The following is an 18,551-nucleotide window of genomic DNA, read 5'->3' on the forward strand; positions in this document are numbered from 1 at the left end:
TATTCCCCTTCCTTCCCTCCCCCTCCCCTTTTATGAAGATTACCCGTTCTGAGACCCCACAGCTAATTCTCCCCTGGCCTCCTTGCTGGTCCAAGTAGGACTAATTCAGCCAGCTAGCCCTGGTGACTATCTAATGCTTATTGGATGGATTTTCCCCAAATTGATCTTTGAATTTTATTGTTATTCATGCTTTTATACTGTATTTTATGCTTCTTCTATGTTGTATTACAATTAAGTGTTTTAAATTTGTTCTTAGTTGCCCTGAGCCCGGTTTTCTGAACCGGGAAGGGCGGGGTATAAATAAAAGTTGTTTATTATTATTATTGTTGTTGTTGTTGGTATTAGTATTATTATATCCTGCCTTTTCCCCTGACAGGGACTCAAGTCAGCTTACAGGATCAGCTGAGAGGTTGTAATTGGCTCAAGATGACAGGTGTAGATGTGCATTTGACATCTATGTGTGCAGAAGATCAAACATAGGAGAAGCTCCCTGAGGTGGAATAGGTTGTCCCTATTTCCATTTGAGAAATGTTGGAGGGTATGTTTCTGTGTGTGTACCTTCAACATGGTATTTCAAAACAATGTCTCACAAAGTGAACAATGCATGGTTCCATGGAAGTTTCAGATGCAAATAATAATATATATTTTTGGTCTCCCCCCCTTACTTAGCTTTGGTGTGCCCATTCCAGCAGTCCTCCTCATTGGACAAGCCTGCTGTCACTCTTTCTTCTTTGCAGATACTGTATGGTAAAGTTGACCAGAACTTTTTGGAAAGCTTCAGTTTTTCTTTAATGTCAATTACCTGATCAAAAGACAAAAGAAGGGCATTTGGTTAAAAAGAGATAAGAAAAGACGAATAGACTCAGATTGTGTGCGTGTGTGTGTACACATGTGCATATTTTTTCTTTTCAAGAATTACAAAATGGCATATATTATTCTTGATAGTGGAGACTATTAAGGAACTCAAGATAATTTCTATATAGACTGAAACAAGGTGCAAACCACACGGGACTGCAATCCTATGCCTACTTACCTTCACTAAACTCAACCAGATTTATTTCTGAGCAGGCAGGTAAAGGATTATGATCTCAATTTACCTTAAGGCCATTTCTACATAACATTTCAATTGCCCTCGTGCCTTCCCTATGCATGTGACTTTGTGATTATCCATCCAAAAGAGAGTGTGGGAGAAAAGCACTTGTAATTCAAATTGTCAAAGCAGGTTAGTATTTGCAGGATAAACTGAAGTAAGAAGAAGACCTAACAAGAACACCTAGAAGCTTATCAGGAGTAGCTCAGTTAGATGATCAGCAATGGTGGGCAATTTCCTTTGAGGCTTACCCTCTGCTACTGAAATATGCACCTTCAAGTTTGTGTGGTTTTCAAGGTCTTGCTCAGTTCACATGGAGCAATGGGGAGGCCCACCAACCAGAATATGTTCTAAAATCCTAGGAATTCTTGCTCAGTATTTCATGCAGAAAGCACACCTTTCTGGTAGAAAGCCAGACAACTGAGATGGAAGAAATGACTTGCCGCATGTCAGAAAAACAGCATTTGAGCTTCAGTAAGAAGACCTAGGCTATTTAATTGATTTTTATAATACGTAAGCAAACCTGCCAGCCTTCCATTTCATTGTGCTGAGTCTGAGGAGTTGTCTTTGCTGCTGTCTTAAAGAACAGTCGGCTCATCTCCTTGTTTCATACACCCAGAACCATAAAGTACTCTAGATGGCAGTATTGGCCAATATTCTGCAGAATTAAGCGTTTCCTTGGCTGCACACAAAACATTACACCCCAAATAAAATTGTAGATTGTTCTACCGAATAGAAAACTGACAGGCCTGATATTTTAAAACTTGAAACTGACAGGCTGCTATTTTAATGAGGTCTGCCAGAGCCAAGGTTAACCAAAGCCTTAGTTCCTTACAAAGCATTACTGCCTTGCTTCTCAGCAGGAGGCTGCACAATGCGATGTCTATTGATATCTTTATAGAGTTCTCAAAATTGCATCATGGGTGTGTCTGGTACAATAAAGGCCTTTAATTTTTTTTAAAAAATATGGAGTTTTGGACAAATTTTATTTCTTTAAACAGAAATGGCCTTACCTTATTTTTTGTAAAGCATAGCAGTGTACCATCTAGAACTGAACGGGCCCTTTTATAATTTGAAAATAAAGTTGGAGACCTTTCTTGTAAAGAGATATCTCCTTCCTCTCTGATGTTTCAGAAACACAGAAGGAAATTTAAAGGGAGGAAGTGTGTGTTTGATATTTGCAAATGGCTTCATGAATTTAGACAAGGAAATAAATGCCAGAGGTGGTCCGACAGCCCACGCCCATTTCATTTCTCTTCCGCATTGTGTCCTACATGAGCACCACTTGCATAAAAAGTATGCATCAAACTCAAACATGATTTTCCGGCTTCACACGTGACAGTGGTCTCTAAAGACAAATTAAAGGTTTGCTTCAGACACTCTTCTCCTCACATCCCTGGACCTTGAGCTGAGGGAGTTTGTGATGCCACAAGAGTGCTTGTAACCTGGCCAGGATAACATGCAAAATATGGGATGAATGAACAAGCCTCTCCAAATTGATTCAATTTAATATTTGTATTCTGCTTTTCCAACAAAAAACAACAGCAAGGCAAATCTTGTGGTCTTGCACACCCTCCAACATTTCTTCGATGAAAATAGGGACATCCCATTCCATAATGATAAATTTACTATTTACACCCCACACATTTTACTGGGTTGCCCCAGCCACCCTGAGCAACTTCCAACATATATAAAAACATAATTAAATATTAAACATTAAAAAAACCTTCCCTGTACAGGATTGCCTTCAGACAGCTTGGGGGTTGGATAACTCCGTACCCTCCAACATTTCTCCACTGAAAATAGGGACATCCTAAGGGAAAGTGAGGGGGTGCGGGTGGCGCTTGGGTTAAACCACAGAGCCTAGGACTTGCTGATCAGAAGGTCGGCGGTTCAAATCCCTGTGACGGGGTGAGCTCCCGTTGCTCGGTCCCAGCTCCTGCCAACCCAGCAGTTCGAAAGCACGTCAAAGTGCCAGTAGATAAATAGGTACCACTCCGGTGGGAAGGTAAACTGTGCGCTGCTCTGGTTTGCCAGAAGCAGCTTAGTCATGCTGGCCACATGACCCAGAAGTTGTACGCCGGCTCCCTCAGCCAATAAAGCGGGATGAGAGCTGCAACCCCAGAGTTGGTCATGACTGCACCTAATAGTCAGGGGTCCCTTTTCCTTTACCTAAGGGAAAGTGAGACATTCCGGGATCAAATCAGAAACTGGGACACCTTCTCCAAATCAGGGACGTCCTTGGAAAACAGGGGCACTGCAAAACACCTATGGTGAGGGATCATGTGTCTCTTCTGAAAGTAGTATTTGCTTCATGTTCAATACAAATACAGGTACTGAGTCCTCATACCATGTTTGTTTTAGGGGGAAAAAACAGCTTTCCAGCTTTCAGGTGGGGCAGTTGGGGAGGAGAGAAGCCACAGGGATCCCTTAGGCATTTCCTGATTCCATCACCAACCTTGCTGCTTTTGCTCATATGGGACTTTAAATGTGTGCTTGCTTTCACATCGTCTCACCTTTAGGAGGTGGAACTAAGAGCTGATGGCTTTAAATATTCAACTAAGAGCCATATGAGCTACAAAATTGCTGCGTTCTTGGAAATGACCCACAGTGGACAGGCTAACACCAAGACAGTTTTATTTGTTTGTCTGTCACATTTATATCCCACTGAGACATTCATGGCAGCATGCATATTTCTCTTCTTCCCCATTTTATCCGCACAACAAGCCTTTGAGATAGGTTAGGCAGTGAGACTGTGGCTGGTCCAAGGTCACCCAGTGAGTTTCATGGCTAGGCAGGGATTTGAACTCTGGTCTCCCAGGTCCTAGTCCAACACTGGAAGCACTAAACTACATTGGATCTCTGGTTCGTTGCAATTTCTAACAGTCAATCTCATGTTAAGATGAGATCTTCTTAAAGCAGGTTTGTTTATACACTTTCAAATGTCATCATCTCTCCCTCTCTGTTTAGTCACCTTCTCCAGATGACTGTGAAATAAGACTCCTTAAAATGGAGAAAGACAACCAAGGCAGCTGAAAGTACGAAGCATAATTTAGCATTCAAAATGATGAAAAACAACAACACGAACAGGTTTTATATGTCACAGCAGAACTGCACCCACTTTAATACGTCCTTCACACCCTACTGTACAATGTAGGATTCAGAAGTAACTCAAAATGGTGGGGAGTTAATTCCCTGAAGTGGAAATCTGAAAAAGTCTGTTAAAGATTTTCCTTTTCCTAGACAACTTGGGAACAGTGTTAAAAAGCTAAGTCATAAATCTGAGTCAAGGAAATCCAAAGCGTTCTGATGGAGATGCGTTTTACTGCAGATGAGTGTAGCAACAGCACTGCAACCACACTTAAAGTGCAGGGAGGGGGGTGTTTCTGTGACACATCCATAGCTAAATGCTGAAATTTGAGGAAGAAACTTTCATCTCTCTGAGAAAGTACAAGCAAAGCAGGATCTCAGGCAAGCAGATAATAGTGACAGAATGTCGGGTCCCTGCATCTTTCCCACTGTTTAAGAAAACTCATTTGCTTGCAGAAAAGAAATGGCCCACCCTTTCGACATTTTTGAAGGTTGTGTGGGTGGTTACTTAAATGGTGAAACATGCATCGGTAAATCAGTAAACTGGAGGATGGAATTTGATTGATGTGGATATACACATTTGAATGGTGACAAAGCCAAAGCAATTTCTGTGCATATCCAGAAACTTGAGACATGCAATGGAATACCACTTTCTTTCAATGCTGTGCTCTCATGCCCTCAGAGGTCAACCTGAATGGTGTTCCAGTCAGGCTGCTGGTCAAGGTCTGGAGGAGACACTGATGACTCCAATGGACCAGAGGCTGATGATATCGTCACAAACCCACAGTACCATCTCTGACAATTTTAGACAGGCCCGGTATCAGCACAGGGCATGGTGGGACAAAATGAAGGGAGACCAGCCATAGTGGGCCTTCCTGATGGTACCTCCCTTTCTGAACATCACTTTTCTTTTTTAAAGAGCCGGGAGGTAAATGGAGAAGTTCCAGGCCAAGCAACTGTGGTCACCATCTTCATTATACCCAGTGCCTCTGGGCTCTGCCCCAAAAGCTTTAGCTACCTGTGAATCTAGGTTGGTACGCAGAGCTCAGTGGAAGGAATTCTGGGCTGCATCAATAGGAGTATAGCATCTAGATCAAGGGAAGTAATAGTGCCACTGTATTCTGCTCTGGTCAGACCTCACCTGGAGTACTGTGTCCAGTTCTGGGCACCACAGTTCAAGAAGGACACTGACAAACTAGAACGTGTCCAGAGGAGGGCAACCAAAATGGTCAAAGGCCTGGAAACGATGCCTTATGAGGAACGGCTAAGGGAGCTGGGCATGTTTAGCCTGGAGAAGAGGAGGTTAAGGGGTGATATGATAGCCATGTTCAAATATATAAAAGGATGTCACATAGAGGAGGGAGAAAGGTTGTTTTCTGCTGCTCCAGAGAAGCGGACACGGAGCAATGGATCCAAACTACAAGAAAGAAGATTCCACCTAAACATTAGGAAGAACTTCCTGACAATAAAAGCTGTTCGACAGTGGAATTTGCTGCCAAGGAGTGTGGTGGAGTCTCCTTCTTTGGAGGTCTTTAAGCAGAGGCTTGACAACCATATGTCAGGAGTGCTCTGATGGTGTTTCCTGCTTGGCAGGGGGTTGGACTCGATGGCCCTTGTGGTCTCTTCCAACTCTATGATTCTATGATTCTATGAATGAAGATACAATGTAGTAATAAATGTAAAAGAGAAATCAACAATAAAACACATTCCCAAACAATTTCAAGTCCAATACAGATACAGACTTTGATAAGAAAATAAAAAAAGGCTTTCTGGTAAAGGATGGCCTTCAATTGGTTTTTGAGAAGGCTTTTGAGAAGGTGTCTGTCTGATGTGTAATAGGAGGGAATTGTAAAAGCTAGGTGCTGCCACCCCAAAGGCCCTATTCCACAGGAGACCGTTTCCTGCAAAAAGCAGGATTATAAGGGGTGAGACAGTTTTTTCTATTGAAGTTACAATCACCACAGAAAAGAAAATAGCAGGGATGGCCTTGCTGCAGAAGGATATGCTAGATAGGAAGGGAAATTGCCTTAAAAGAAGTATTTCATGTTCGAACACTGGAGAGCAATAGCACGCAGTCTCTGGAAATACGAAGGGGAAAGAGAGAGGGCAAATTCATATCACCAGTGGACTCTGAAAACGGTGTGGGCAGGCACTGAGCAACATGAACCCCAACAAAGAGGTTCCCATCACGCCACTCAAACAACCCCCTTTCCCATGGCAAGAGCCACAAACAGACACAGTTACTGGAACTGGAACTGCTGGAAGCAGCAGTTTGAGTGCCAGTGCGCAAACATTCTGCAACATGAGCATTTCCTGGCTGGCTCAGTCACAGCGGCACATTCCCAGGGGCGAACACACAACATCTGGAAAAGCCCTAAGTAAACACAGGATGCGGTGATACTCCCTTAGTAGACAGAGGCATAGGTGTTTATTTTCAGGGCAGACATCCTGTGTGAAAATGTCCGCTTGTCTTCAGCCTTCATTCTCGTTATCTTCTGTGAACTTAGCTCCCCTGATCACTCATTCATTCTTTTTCTTTCCTTATCCCATCCCATTTTACATAGTGCAACACTGACCCCAAAGTTTCTATGCTTAACCAAAGGAACATTTAATGATGGGATAGAGTTCTCTGTGTGTGCAAATTTGAGCTATAGAGCTTAAAGCAACAGGCTGGTTCTACTCCACCAGCTGTTGGTAGCGAAATAATCTTTTTCCAGGAGGATTTTTCAGTGGACTTGAAGCTGACCTGGGAGTAAGTCCCATTGAACTCAGTTGGGCTTAATTCTGATTAGATCCGCATAGGGCTGCAATATGAATGTAGTAAATTCCAGTCAGGCAATCTCACCAAAATGTTGGCTTGATGTGGGCTGGTTTCTAATATTTAAAGAAACAGCTAGAGAACCTTTTGGTAGCTGAACTTCAGTTTCTTCCTACTTAAAAATTGAAATAATAATAGTCAGTGCTTTTTTCCCCAGTTGGAACTTGACAGAACTGAGTTCAACATGTAAATAATTGTGTTATTTTCCACATTGTCAGACCCTGTGTGAGAATCCAGAGGCTGAGTGGTAGGGAGTTTCAGAAGGATTTATATATTAGTAACTTAACAACAACAACAGTAACAATTTATTTATACCCTGCCCATCTGGCTGGGTTTCCCCAGGTACTCTCCCAACAGAATAATAATAACAATAAGCGATAAAACATCAAACATTAAAAACTTCCCTAAACAGGGCTGCCTTCAGATGTCTTCTAAAAATCAGATAGTTGTTTATTTCCTTGACATCTGATGGGAGGGCGTTCCACTACCAAGAAGGCACTCTGCCTGAATTAATGCAACATTTCTATATGTAACTGCACTTTTTGCAATACTTTAAGTTGTCAGTTGTTGCTTCAGTTTTTTGTATACTGCTTAGAAATATTTTTTTAATATATTAAGTGGAATAGAAATACAATAATACAATAACAAAATCAAATAGTTGGAACACTTTTCAGCCTATGCTGAAGGCACACCTCTTTATCCTGATACCCTATTCTTGTGATTGTTAATTGCTTTAACTGATTTTTAAAATTGCATTTTTACTTTGTCAGTAGCCTGCCCTGGGACTTTATGGTGAAGGGGAAGGTAAGGAATAAACAGCAGCAGCAGCAGCACCAACAACAACAACTTTGGTCACATTTTCCCTTAGAAATATACTCCAGTGCCAGTTTACACTATTTTACTCAACAGCTTTTAATCTCTCTTTCCTAAAGGCAGGAAGGATTTAAATACACACACAGAAGCCTTGAAGGATTGCACTGACGGTTCTTGAGCCATGAGGCATTAGGACCAAACTTTCCTTAGAGAATCCTGCCCTCAGGAGCATTTCTGAAGGGTCTGAGGAGAAGGGCGAATTCAATGAACACCGCACACGCCCTTCCTTCAAGTATCAGATTTCACACAGCGGTCAAATTAAAACAAGGACCAGGTTTTCCAAGGTAACCAATGCAAAGGAAGTTTCGCTAGGCTTTTAAGGATGAGTCATGCACAAAATACATTCCAAATATAATGGGTAGAACAGGAAAAGGCTTTGCTGAAGGAACGACGAGACCCTGGTGGATATACGGTTACATGACCTGCTAGTGAACTCTCCTCGCTGCCCCCCAGCAATGCAAGAATGGGAGCAAGTCCTCCAATTAAACAAATGAATCTCTGAGATTGTCTGTATATAAGATAATAAACAGTAAGCTCATTCTGCAGTGGTGAAGCTTTATGTAGCCAAAATAGCACCAATCATGCAAAAGGATGAGCTATCTGAATAATGGGATGAACTGCAAAGTTTTTATATATATATAAGAACCTTAGGGGGGAAATCAGCTTAATGAGAACTGAGCAAGCTGAATGCAATGGGCATGGGGTGCTGATGAAGTATTGCATGTGTGTTTTGGGGGGTTAGATGGAAAACTGATGGGAAAGAATGGAACGGATTATGGAGAAGTACAGTGGTACCTCGGGTTAAGCACTTAATTCGTTCCGGAGGTCCGTTCTTAACCTGAAACTGTTCTTAACCTGAAGTACCACTTTAGCTAATGGGGCCTCCCGCTGCCGCCGCACCGCAGGAGCAAGATTTCTGTTCTTATCCTGAAGCAAAGTTCTTAACCTGAAGCACTATTTCTGGGTTAGCGGAGTCTGTAACCTGAAGCGTATGTAACCTGAAGCGTATATAACCTGAAGCGTATGTAACCCGAGGTACCACTGTATGTTGGAGGCTTGCTGGATTCCTGAACACTGAGCTGTAACATTTTGTTGCATTTCCCGCTGAGTTTGGTTATTATGTTCCAGCTCAAGGTGACTTGCAGCAAGCACCTAAAAATGTACAACATCTTCCTTTTGCTGATTTCCGCCAAAGAAATACAAACAAGTGATTCCAATTTGTGCATATTCTTTGATGTGAATTAACAAAAGGAGACTGGCATTTTGTATTTCCCAATAATGGAAATTTAAGCAGGCAGCAGAAAGAGGAATATAGTCAATGGGAGAAGAGGGCAACATTCTGCGAGTAAATCCAATGCACACTTACCTGGGAGTAAGGTAAAGGGACCCCTGACCATTAGGTCCAGTCGTGGCCGACTCTGGGGTTGCGAAGCTCATCTCGCTTTATTGGCCGAGGGAGCTGGCATACAGCTTCCGGGTCATGTGGCCAGCATGACTAAGCTGCTTCTGGCAAACCAGAGCAGCGCACGGAAACGCCGTTTAGCTTCCCGCCAGAGCGGTACCTATTTATCTACTTGCACTTTGATGTGCTTTCAAACTGCTAGGTGGGCAGCAGCTGGGACGGAGCAACAGGAGTTCACCCTGTTGTGGGGATTCTAACCGCTGACCTTCTGATTGGCAAGTCCTAGGCTCTGTGGTTTAACCCACAGCGCCACCTGAGTCCCTTTACCTGGGAGTAAACCCCATTTAACTTAATGGGGATTAGTTCTGGGGAGATGCATAGAATTAGACTGCAAAGGAGTCAAAAGTGAAGACTTTTAATTTCTGCCTTGTTGTGTTTAAACAGTCTAAAATGTGAAGAAAATGGGCAGAGAACTGGGAGTTCACCAAGAGAAAAGGTGGATTCAGTTACCTGATGTAGACATCAAAGTGATCAACATCTTTGATTTGCTATAATTCTTATCTCAGATTTTTCTCAGTGAAAGTGCAGTTTAGTTCTCGTGTAGCTGTAATTTATTCAGGCTTAAGACATGTCCTGTCAAATCTGTCACAGCCTCTCATATTTCATTTGTCCATCAAAGTCAATGGCATTATAGACGGGAAAATTGAAAATAAAGGGGGAAAACCTGCTCAGCAAAGACAGGTCTTTCAAGCAAATGAGGGAATTTGGGGAAGAGTCTTTAGGGCAATTGATTTACTGTAGGTCTTCATGAATATAGAACTGTAATTTTTAGTCTTTAGGCACCCCACAGTATAGACACAGCAAGGCTCTTAACTGGATCTGATGTGTGACGAGGAAGCAAAGCAAAATATAGACAGAATGTAAACGCTCAACAAGAATTTTTGTATGAAATGATTGTTAGGGCCCAGTGAACCTTCTGACATCAATTCTCTGCTCTTTTGATGTGTGTGTGTGTGTGTGATTTGCAATACAAAGCAGAACTAGAACATGATCCGTCATCAAGAAGACATACAGGGCTGCTTCTGAAACCAGTAGCCATGCATCCAGCATTGGTGCAGTTAAGGAATTTTGAGTAATAGTGGGCTTACAGGAAGGGAGCTTTTTAGATGTAAATTAAAGGTATTCAACAAAAATAACTGCAAAACCGTTCTACTTGCACAACAGGACATGCCCTCTCCTCCCCTTGAGTGAATCCCATACTGCCCCCAGATCTGCTGCAGAGGGTTTGGGGAACCCCCTGAACAGCTTTAGGGGGAACATAGGACTCAAAGAGGGGGAGAACATTTCATTCTGCAAGGAGAAATCCTTGTGCCAATGGAACATTCTCCTTCGTGCTACTTTGAATACAACCCACTGTACATGACTTCACTTTTTAAAAATATGGTAAGCAAAGCCTGCGTGTATGGAGACCCTCATGTACATGTAACTGGGTGGGAGGGGACAGGAAAAGAGAAGGGTGTACTGGGAAGAAGAAAGAGGAAGAAAGACTGGGCTCCATCTTGGGTAGGCTGGGTGAAGGCAAGCTGGAAGAGATGCCTTGCACTCCATAGCTGCATAGCTGTGGGGTACAAGTCCCGCTTGAAATGACCACACTGTAAGATCTGGACTCCCTCCACGCATACTGAAGGTGTAAATAGGTGAATAAACCATATTTCTCAAAGCTACATCCGCCTCTGCCATTTCTCAATTCTCCAAAGGAACACAGACCCTGGGTGAGTGCCTGGAACACGCAGGAATCTTGCAGAGAGTGGGGGTGGCACATGACTTTTGTAACAATATATGTGCATTCAGAGTAATGTATTGCCCTCACTTTCTCATTGCTCTTTTCCTTCCAATACACAGAAGCAACTCAGGTGTCAGGATGTCAGGTGAGTGCCATTGCCTCATCATATTGGCCGCTGCGCTCTGGAGGCTTCGCATTACTTTCGCTGAAGCCTGGAGAGTGAGAGGGGTTGGTGCACACTTATCCCTCTTGCTCTCCTGGCTTCGCTTTTCTGGAGAGGCGCTGCACAGCTTTCCCTCTTTGCGCAGCGCCGCTTCACTGAAGGGGTGCTGCACAGACAGGGAGAGAATTTTTTTTCTTGTTCTCCCCGTCTAAAGCTAGGTGCATCTTATGGTTGGGTGCATCCTATAGAGCGAAAAATACAGTATCCTACTTTTAAAAGACATCTGAAGGCAGCCCTGTTTAGGGAAGTTTTTAATGTTTAATGCTGCATTGTGTTTTTAATATTTGATTGGGAGCTGCCCAGAGTGGCTGGGGAAACCCAGCCAGATGGGCGGGGTAAATAATAATAATAATAACATAAATAAATAAATAAATAAATAAATAAATAAATAAATAAATAGGGATGGAAAGCTGATGAGAGGCAGCTGTAATTGCAATGGCATTCGGTCCTGTGCAAGTTTTACATTTGCAAAAAGTCACATGTGAAAAACACAACGTAAGAATGTAAGAGCCCTTAAGCTATCCACAGCCTGTAAGTAGCTTTTAAAGATATTTCAGATCTAGTGTTCTCAGCGTCAGAGCTACTACTTCAAAATGCTTGCCCAACATAACAGGTTCCCCCCCTCCATTCTGGGCAAACTGGGCAAAGGACAAAACTTTGAGTTTCAAAGAAGAAAAATACTTTGTCTCACAGGCTGCATTTGAATCAGTGACACTGACCGAGTGAGAGAAAGAAGAGAGGGAGGTTATCAGCGAGGCTTAAAGGTCTGTTATCGAACCTGTAGGATTAAATTGCACAAAAGCAGCGCCCTTCAAGGGCATTTGTTGTAATTGCTTTCCTCATAATTATTATAGGATTGTTATCAACACATATCAAATAACCATCATCACTTTAAAGGTAAGGGACTTGCGCTTACACAGCCCCTTTTAAGTGTTGATAATCATGGTCACTGAGGATCAAATGCTATAGATGATGTATTATTTGCACTTGGAAATAGCTCTCTTTTTGTTATCATTCTTGAATTCCTTAACATTGAGAATAAATACATATTAAACAACAACAACAACATGGGAGATCCATGGCTTTTTTTGTTTTGCTCAGTGACTCTTCAGCTGGGGTCAGCAACCTTTTCCAGCTGTGGGTCAGTCCACTGTCCCTCAGACCTTGTGTGTGTGTGGGGGGGGCAGACTATATTTTGAAAAAAAATAACAATGAACGAATTCCTATGCCCCACATACAACCCAGAGATGCATTTTAAATAAAAGCATACATTCTACTCATGTAAAAACACCAGGCAGGCCCCACAAATAACCCAGAGGTGCATTTTAAATAAAAGGACACATTCTACTCATGTAAAAACACACTGATTCCTGGACCGTCCACGGGCCGGATTGAGAAGGCGATTGGGCCGCATCCGGTCCCCGGGCCTTAGGTTGCCTACCCCTGCTCTTCAATGTTACAGAGCAAACAAAAGCACAAAAAGACAGGGTTAAAGACTTAGTTTCTCTACTTGTTTCTGTTGGTGATTCCCACAATTTTGCTATGGGACCCTTACTGTTCCCTATGATAGCTAGGGCTGAATAAACTTGTCGATTTCAGTTTCTTTTTTTTGCAAATCTTAATATCTGTTTGCCTCTTTTTCACAACAATTTGTGACTGCATATTTTACATAGTATGCAATTCTTGAAGCAATTTTCCTGAACTTAATGTATTTATCTATGCTCTTTCCATTAATATATTGATTTTTTTTGTGTGTGTGTGTGTAGGTAGCCTCCTAAATTACACTTTGTTTTGTATGCATTCTCTCTCCCCATCCCGTTTTTTCGGTTGGAGAACAGTGCTGCAAAGTTCAGAGAATTGCAAATTTCAAAGGATTATCTGTTTCAGGTCACTTATTTGTTTGGGAAATGTGAATTAGATGACATGAAAATAAGAACGAAACAAATCCATCCCACCATCCCTAACAATAGCAGATGATCTCAAAGACTCATAAGATTCTTGTTCAAAAGCGGATGCTGTCACCCTTATTTTCTTTTTAGAGTGGAAATCTAGGGTGACCTTCCTTCTTCTGGATAGTTGCTGCATAAACATGAAGTCTTCATTCACATTTTTTTTTGTTTTTAAAAATTGCTAACCTAGCATGGTAGCATTGGAGGAAGAGAGGGGAGGCAGCCCCGTTGTATATCGGGGGGGGGGCAGTGTGGAGAAAGTTTCTTCCTTTAAATTCCTGGGAGTCCATCTTAGTGAAGACCTTACTTGGAAGGTCAATACAGCCCAGGTGGTTAGGAAGGCCCAACAGAGACTTCATTTTCTTAAGGTCTTGTGAAAGAACAACGTTAGACAACAACTGATGATTTCCTTCTATCGGTCCACGATAGAAAGTGTTCTCTAAAGTGGATTATAGTGTGGTACGCTGGTTTGACAACCATGGACAGAAAGTCCCTACAGAGGGTGGTGAGGACGGCACACGATATCATGGGCTGTCCCCTGAGTCTGCTAGATGTCATTGCAGGAGACCGTTGCCTCAGAAGAGCGAGGAACGTTCTCAGGGATGACTCACACCCTGGCCAGCACCTTTTTAATCTCCTGCCCTCAGGCAGGAGATATAGAAGCATGATAATAGGTTAAAGAACAGTTTATAATCGTGGGCCGTGAGGCTGCTGAATGGAAGACAGCAACATTGCAGCTGACGTTCGGGGTTGGTGGTCGTATGACAGCACACAGAGTGTAACAACGACTGAGAGATTGGGGGGGGGGCTCATTTAATCTCACTGTAAACAAGTTGTACAGTGACAATAAAGTATTTCTATATTCTATATATCAAAAACTTGCAGGGATGGATAGATTGCAGTCCAAACCAGCAGACCTCTGCAATGTTTATACTGAGTAGTAATATATTTATTGCCTCTAGGAGAACCAGGCAAGAGTTTGTGAGGAAGACTGTGTTTGGTTTCAGAATTATTGCGTGAAATATGGGCAATCTTTAGGACCAAGGGTATATAACAGGAGATAAGGAAGACCTGAGTGTTGCCATATTTTCTATATCTTTCCTACTGCTTTAAGTTGCATATAAGAGAAGTTGCTTCACCCCCTGCAAAGACTTTCTCTCTCTCTTTTTTGGTATTGGATGTTTGTTGGAGAAATGCTTTCACGTTTCGGGAAATGGTCAAATCTCTTGCAGGTTCACTGGACTTGAATATCTCTCCTCCCTATTTCATGATCCTTATTTAATAGAATGCTAACTTATCTGTTATCATAACTTATGAGGGATGTGGGTGGCGCTGTGAGTTAAACCACAGAGCCTAGGGCTTGACGATCAGAAGGTCGGCGGTTCAAATCCCCACAACTGGGTGAGCTCCCACTGCTCAGTCCCTGCTCCTGCCAACCTAGCAGTTCGAAAGCACGTCAAAGTGCAAGTAGATAAATAGGTACCGCTCCGGCGGGAAGGTAAACGGCGTTTCCGTGCGCTGCTATGGTTCGCCAGAAGCGGCTTAGTCATGCTGGCCACATGACCCGGAAGCTGTACGCTGGCTCCCTCAGCCAATAAAGTGAGATGAGTGCCACAACCCCAGAGTCGGCCACAGCTGGACCTAATGGTCAGGGGTCCCCTTATCTTTTTTAACTTATCTGTGAAAGTTTGTTTACTTTTGACTACCCCACCACAGTGGCTTCTGCTGCTGAGCTCATAGCTTTCAACTTTTCCCTTTTCTTGTGAGGAATCCTATTCGGAATAAGGGAATTTCCCTTAAAAAAATGGAAAAGTTGACAGCTATGGCTGAGCTTGTCTTAGTATGAGGGCAAAAGCCTCTGCCCTCCCCAACCTCATGCCAATACATGTCTATACTCAGTGAATCAGGCCATAAAACAATATAGGAAGTATTATACAAACATCGTTGGACACTCTATAGAAATGGATGAAAGAGCTTGCCAGATATTTTCATTTTCATATTTTATGAAGCTAGTAACATGGTCATTGCATCAACTGGAGTATAGAATTCAAATTACCATAAAAAGGGGGGTAAACTTAAATTGCAGATAAAAATAAAGCCTCCAACCTATATAAACAACCGGCCTGCAGCTGGTGTAATTCTTTATAAAGGTCTTCATAAAAATACTCAGTTCCTATCAGAGGATTCATAAAAAACACCTTCCGTAAGTCCAAATGTGCCACAAAGAATTTATATTCTCATGTCTCAATTCCTTATTTTCCCCACAAACCTCCAGAATAGCTTGAATGTTTTTTACATAATAATGAACGATTCCTCACTAAGTTCTCTAAAACAGTTGTGTAAGGGAAGAGGATAAGAGCCAGTGGCCGCGAACATGGCTGTGATTTGGGTACCAAAAACATGGCTATCAGATTACAGTGCAGTGCACATTTAGGGAGCTTCCAGATTATTGCTTCTGTGAGGTGGACTTCAGTTATATTGAGTGAATTCAGAATATTGGGGAATGTTCCTTTCACATTGCAGTAGCTATTGTGTTCTGGAACTGTGGCATTTTGACTGATATACTGGCATTTTGCACTAAATTTAATTCATACCTAGTGGGTGTGGTCAGGGCCGGATTTAAGTTCGACGAGGCCCTAAGCTGCTGAAGGTAATGGGGCCCTTTATATGTCCAGCTGTCCTTTGTCAACAACAAATTGTTGCTCTTTTTTGTGTTGAATATATGCTATATGGTAATTTATGCACCTAATAGGTTTCTAAAGCCATTTGCTGCATGTAGGTTTTATTATATTTGTTTTTTATCTTATATTTTGGAAATGTACATTCAGGTTTTTTTCCTTTAATTTTTTGGGGGGCCTCCAAGAGAGTGGGGCCCTAAGCCAAAGCTTGTTTAGCTGATACATAAATCCGGTACTGGGTGTGGTGTGACACAATAAACACCTTGAACAACGCCACTGCTCCCCACCCTTTTCGCGCATGTGCGCTTCTTCTGTCCTCCATAATTCCTTCATGAAAAGAGCAGTATGCCCCAAATTTTGTTGTTTTACTCCCACAATTTCCCGTGGAGGCTGGAAATGACCCCCCCCCCCGGGAATCATATAACATGGAAATGAATGCTAAGCATGCACTACATTTCATTATTTTTCTGGAAGCGGCTTATGTGGAATCTCAAATGTAATGTGGAAATTAACAGTTTGGGAAACGTTGGGGGAAATGGAATAAACTGCAGTGGTAATGCAGCCGTACTGGCAAATTCACAAACCCTCCAAGTGTCCCTATTTTCAAGCGACAGTCCCGGATTTATAGAAGATGTCCCGGTTTCTGTCCCCTTTTTCCTTAATATGTTTTTTTTTCCATCGGAGAAATGTTGGAGGGTATGGAGTTATGCAACCCCCAAGCCAAGTTGATAAGCAACTATGCAACCTTCAGAAGACATCTGAAGCCAGCCCTGGAAAGGGACGTTCTTAAAAAATGTTTAATGTTTTAAAATGCTTGGAAGCTGCCCTGAGTAGCTGGGGCAACCAAGTCAGATGGGTGGGGTATAAATAATAACACTGATGATGATGATGATGATGATGATGGAATAGGACATCCCTATTTTCATAGGAGAAATGTTGGAGTTTAGGTTTTAGCTTTGGTGTATGCAGGCTGAAAACCTGAAGGAGTCTTAACTGTGGCTAGTTTTCAGTGTGTTTTTGGTTATTTTGTTTTCTTACTTTGCTCTTCAGCCGTATACCGTTTCTGATTATTTCATTTCTGCAGAGGCTCTGGTGGCTTGGTAAATTTTTAAGTGAGAATCCAGTCTCAGCTATCTGAGCTGCATAGATGCCAGCCTGTGGCATTATCAAGACAGCTGAGGTCTCAGAGCTCCTGCTTTTTTGTCTGTGAGGCTAGTTCAGAGCAGGCTTATGAAGAGAAAGAAGCTTGGTTCAATGAAAAGGTAGATTGATTTCTTACACTGCATGAGATAGCGATTTACCTGAGGTTACAAATTGACTGCAGCTGCTAAAAATAATGAACCAGCCTCATTTCTTACTTTTGGGGAATACTGATCTGAGGGACAGGAAACCAACAGTAAAATAAATTTAATATTTAGCAGTAATCCTGTTGCTCTGCTTCATTATTTTTGATTAAATTTGTGAGAAAAGGTGTAGGTGATGTTCCCATTTTTATATTTTCCAGATCCTACACTCTCCACCCCCGCACACAGGTAATTATTATGGAACAACTATCCTCTTTGGTGAAAACTTCATGCTGGGAAGAAGCCAAGAATTTTTCTAAAGGGCAGCATCGTGGTTCTAAAACCAAGTTTAAATGATGTCTAACCTTTTCTCACGCAAATTATTTTGAAACATGTACACTAAGGATCAACAACTGCAGTGCCCCCATGAGGCAATTTTGAGCTCATTGGGATTTTGCCTCACTTGGAAACTCACTATAGGGGCCTACAGTTGCCTGCTAAATTGGAGATTGGGATGGGTGATTCTCTCAACTTCAGTTTCTCCTTTTTCCAGTCTTAAATTCAGTGCTCTAGATTTCTAGACCAGTCCTCATGAAAATGCATTCCCTCCAACTTTTCTCCAATGTTCTATTCCTAGCTGTCAACATTTTCCCTTTTTTAAAGGGAAATTCCCTTATTCCGAATAGGATTCCTCACAAGAAAAGGGAAAAGTTGACAGCTATGGTCCTATTCCAGGTATGTCCAACCACAAGTAGCCCATAGCTGTCAATGTTTCCCTTTTTTAAGGGAAATTCCCTTATTCTGAATAAGATTCCTCGCAAGAATAGGGAAAAGTTGACAGCTATAAAGTAGCCTGAGATCTACCATTGCATATAAAAAACTGGCAGTGATCTCCCACACTCTCCTATTGTCATTCTTCAACTGAAACATATTATGTTTGGCTGAGCTTATGATAAAAATAATAACAAATGACAGTCGCTTCCATAAAACCTGAAAAGTTCATCATAAATCGATATTTTTTTAAAAAAATACATACTTCGAATACTTGTAATGTAAGAAAATAACATTGAGGACAGGTTCCTACTTAATCAGAACATGATGCACAGATTGTTCTTTACCAAAGCTCATGCCATAATAAATGTGTTAAGTCTTTAAAGTGCCCCTGGACTCTTCGTGTTTTTCAAATGAGTCAGGGGTACATGATATCCACAGCGGTTTCCCCCATAGTTCGAAACAGAAATTGGGTAAACTCAACTGCGGAGTTAACAGCCTTCAAGCACCACCTTAAGAACTGGATGAAACCTGTAGAAGCCCTTTCCCCTGGATCCACCCCTTCCTTTCGAGTAAACCTAAATGAGCCCT

The 18,551-nt window shown here is 42.1% G+C and overlaps 1 protein-coding gene across 2 annotated transcripts in view; it reads right to left on the reverse strand.

Annotated features, from left to right (window-relative positions):
* The window catches only part of GPC6 (glypican 6), a 768,070-nt gene that overhangs the window by 5,075 nt on the left and 744,444 nt on the right, over positions 1-18,551 (reverse strand). For both annotated transcript variants that reach the window (XM_083735305.1, XM_083735306.1), the window contains one exon: positions 666-802. In XM_083735305.1, coding sequence (XP_083591431.1) covers positions 666-802 — 137 coding nt within the window. The remainder of the gene's footprint in view (positions 1-665; positions 803-18,551) is intronic.

The sequence above is a fragment of the Podarcis gaigeae genome (genome assembly GCF_964106915.1).
Source record: "Podarcis gaigeae genome assembly, chromosome: 4".
NCBI lineage: Eukaryota > Metazoa > Chordata > Lepidosauria > Squamata > Lacertidae > Podarcis > Podarcis gaigeae.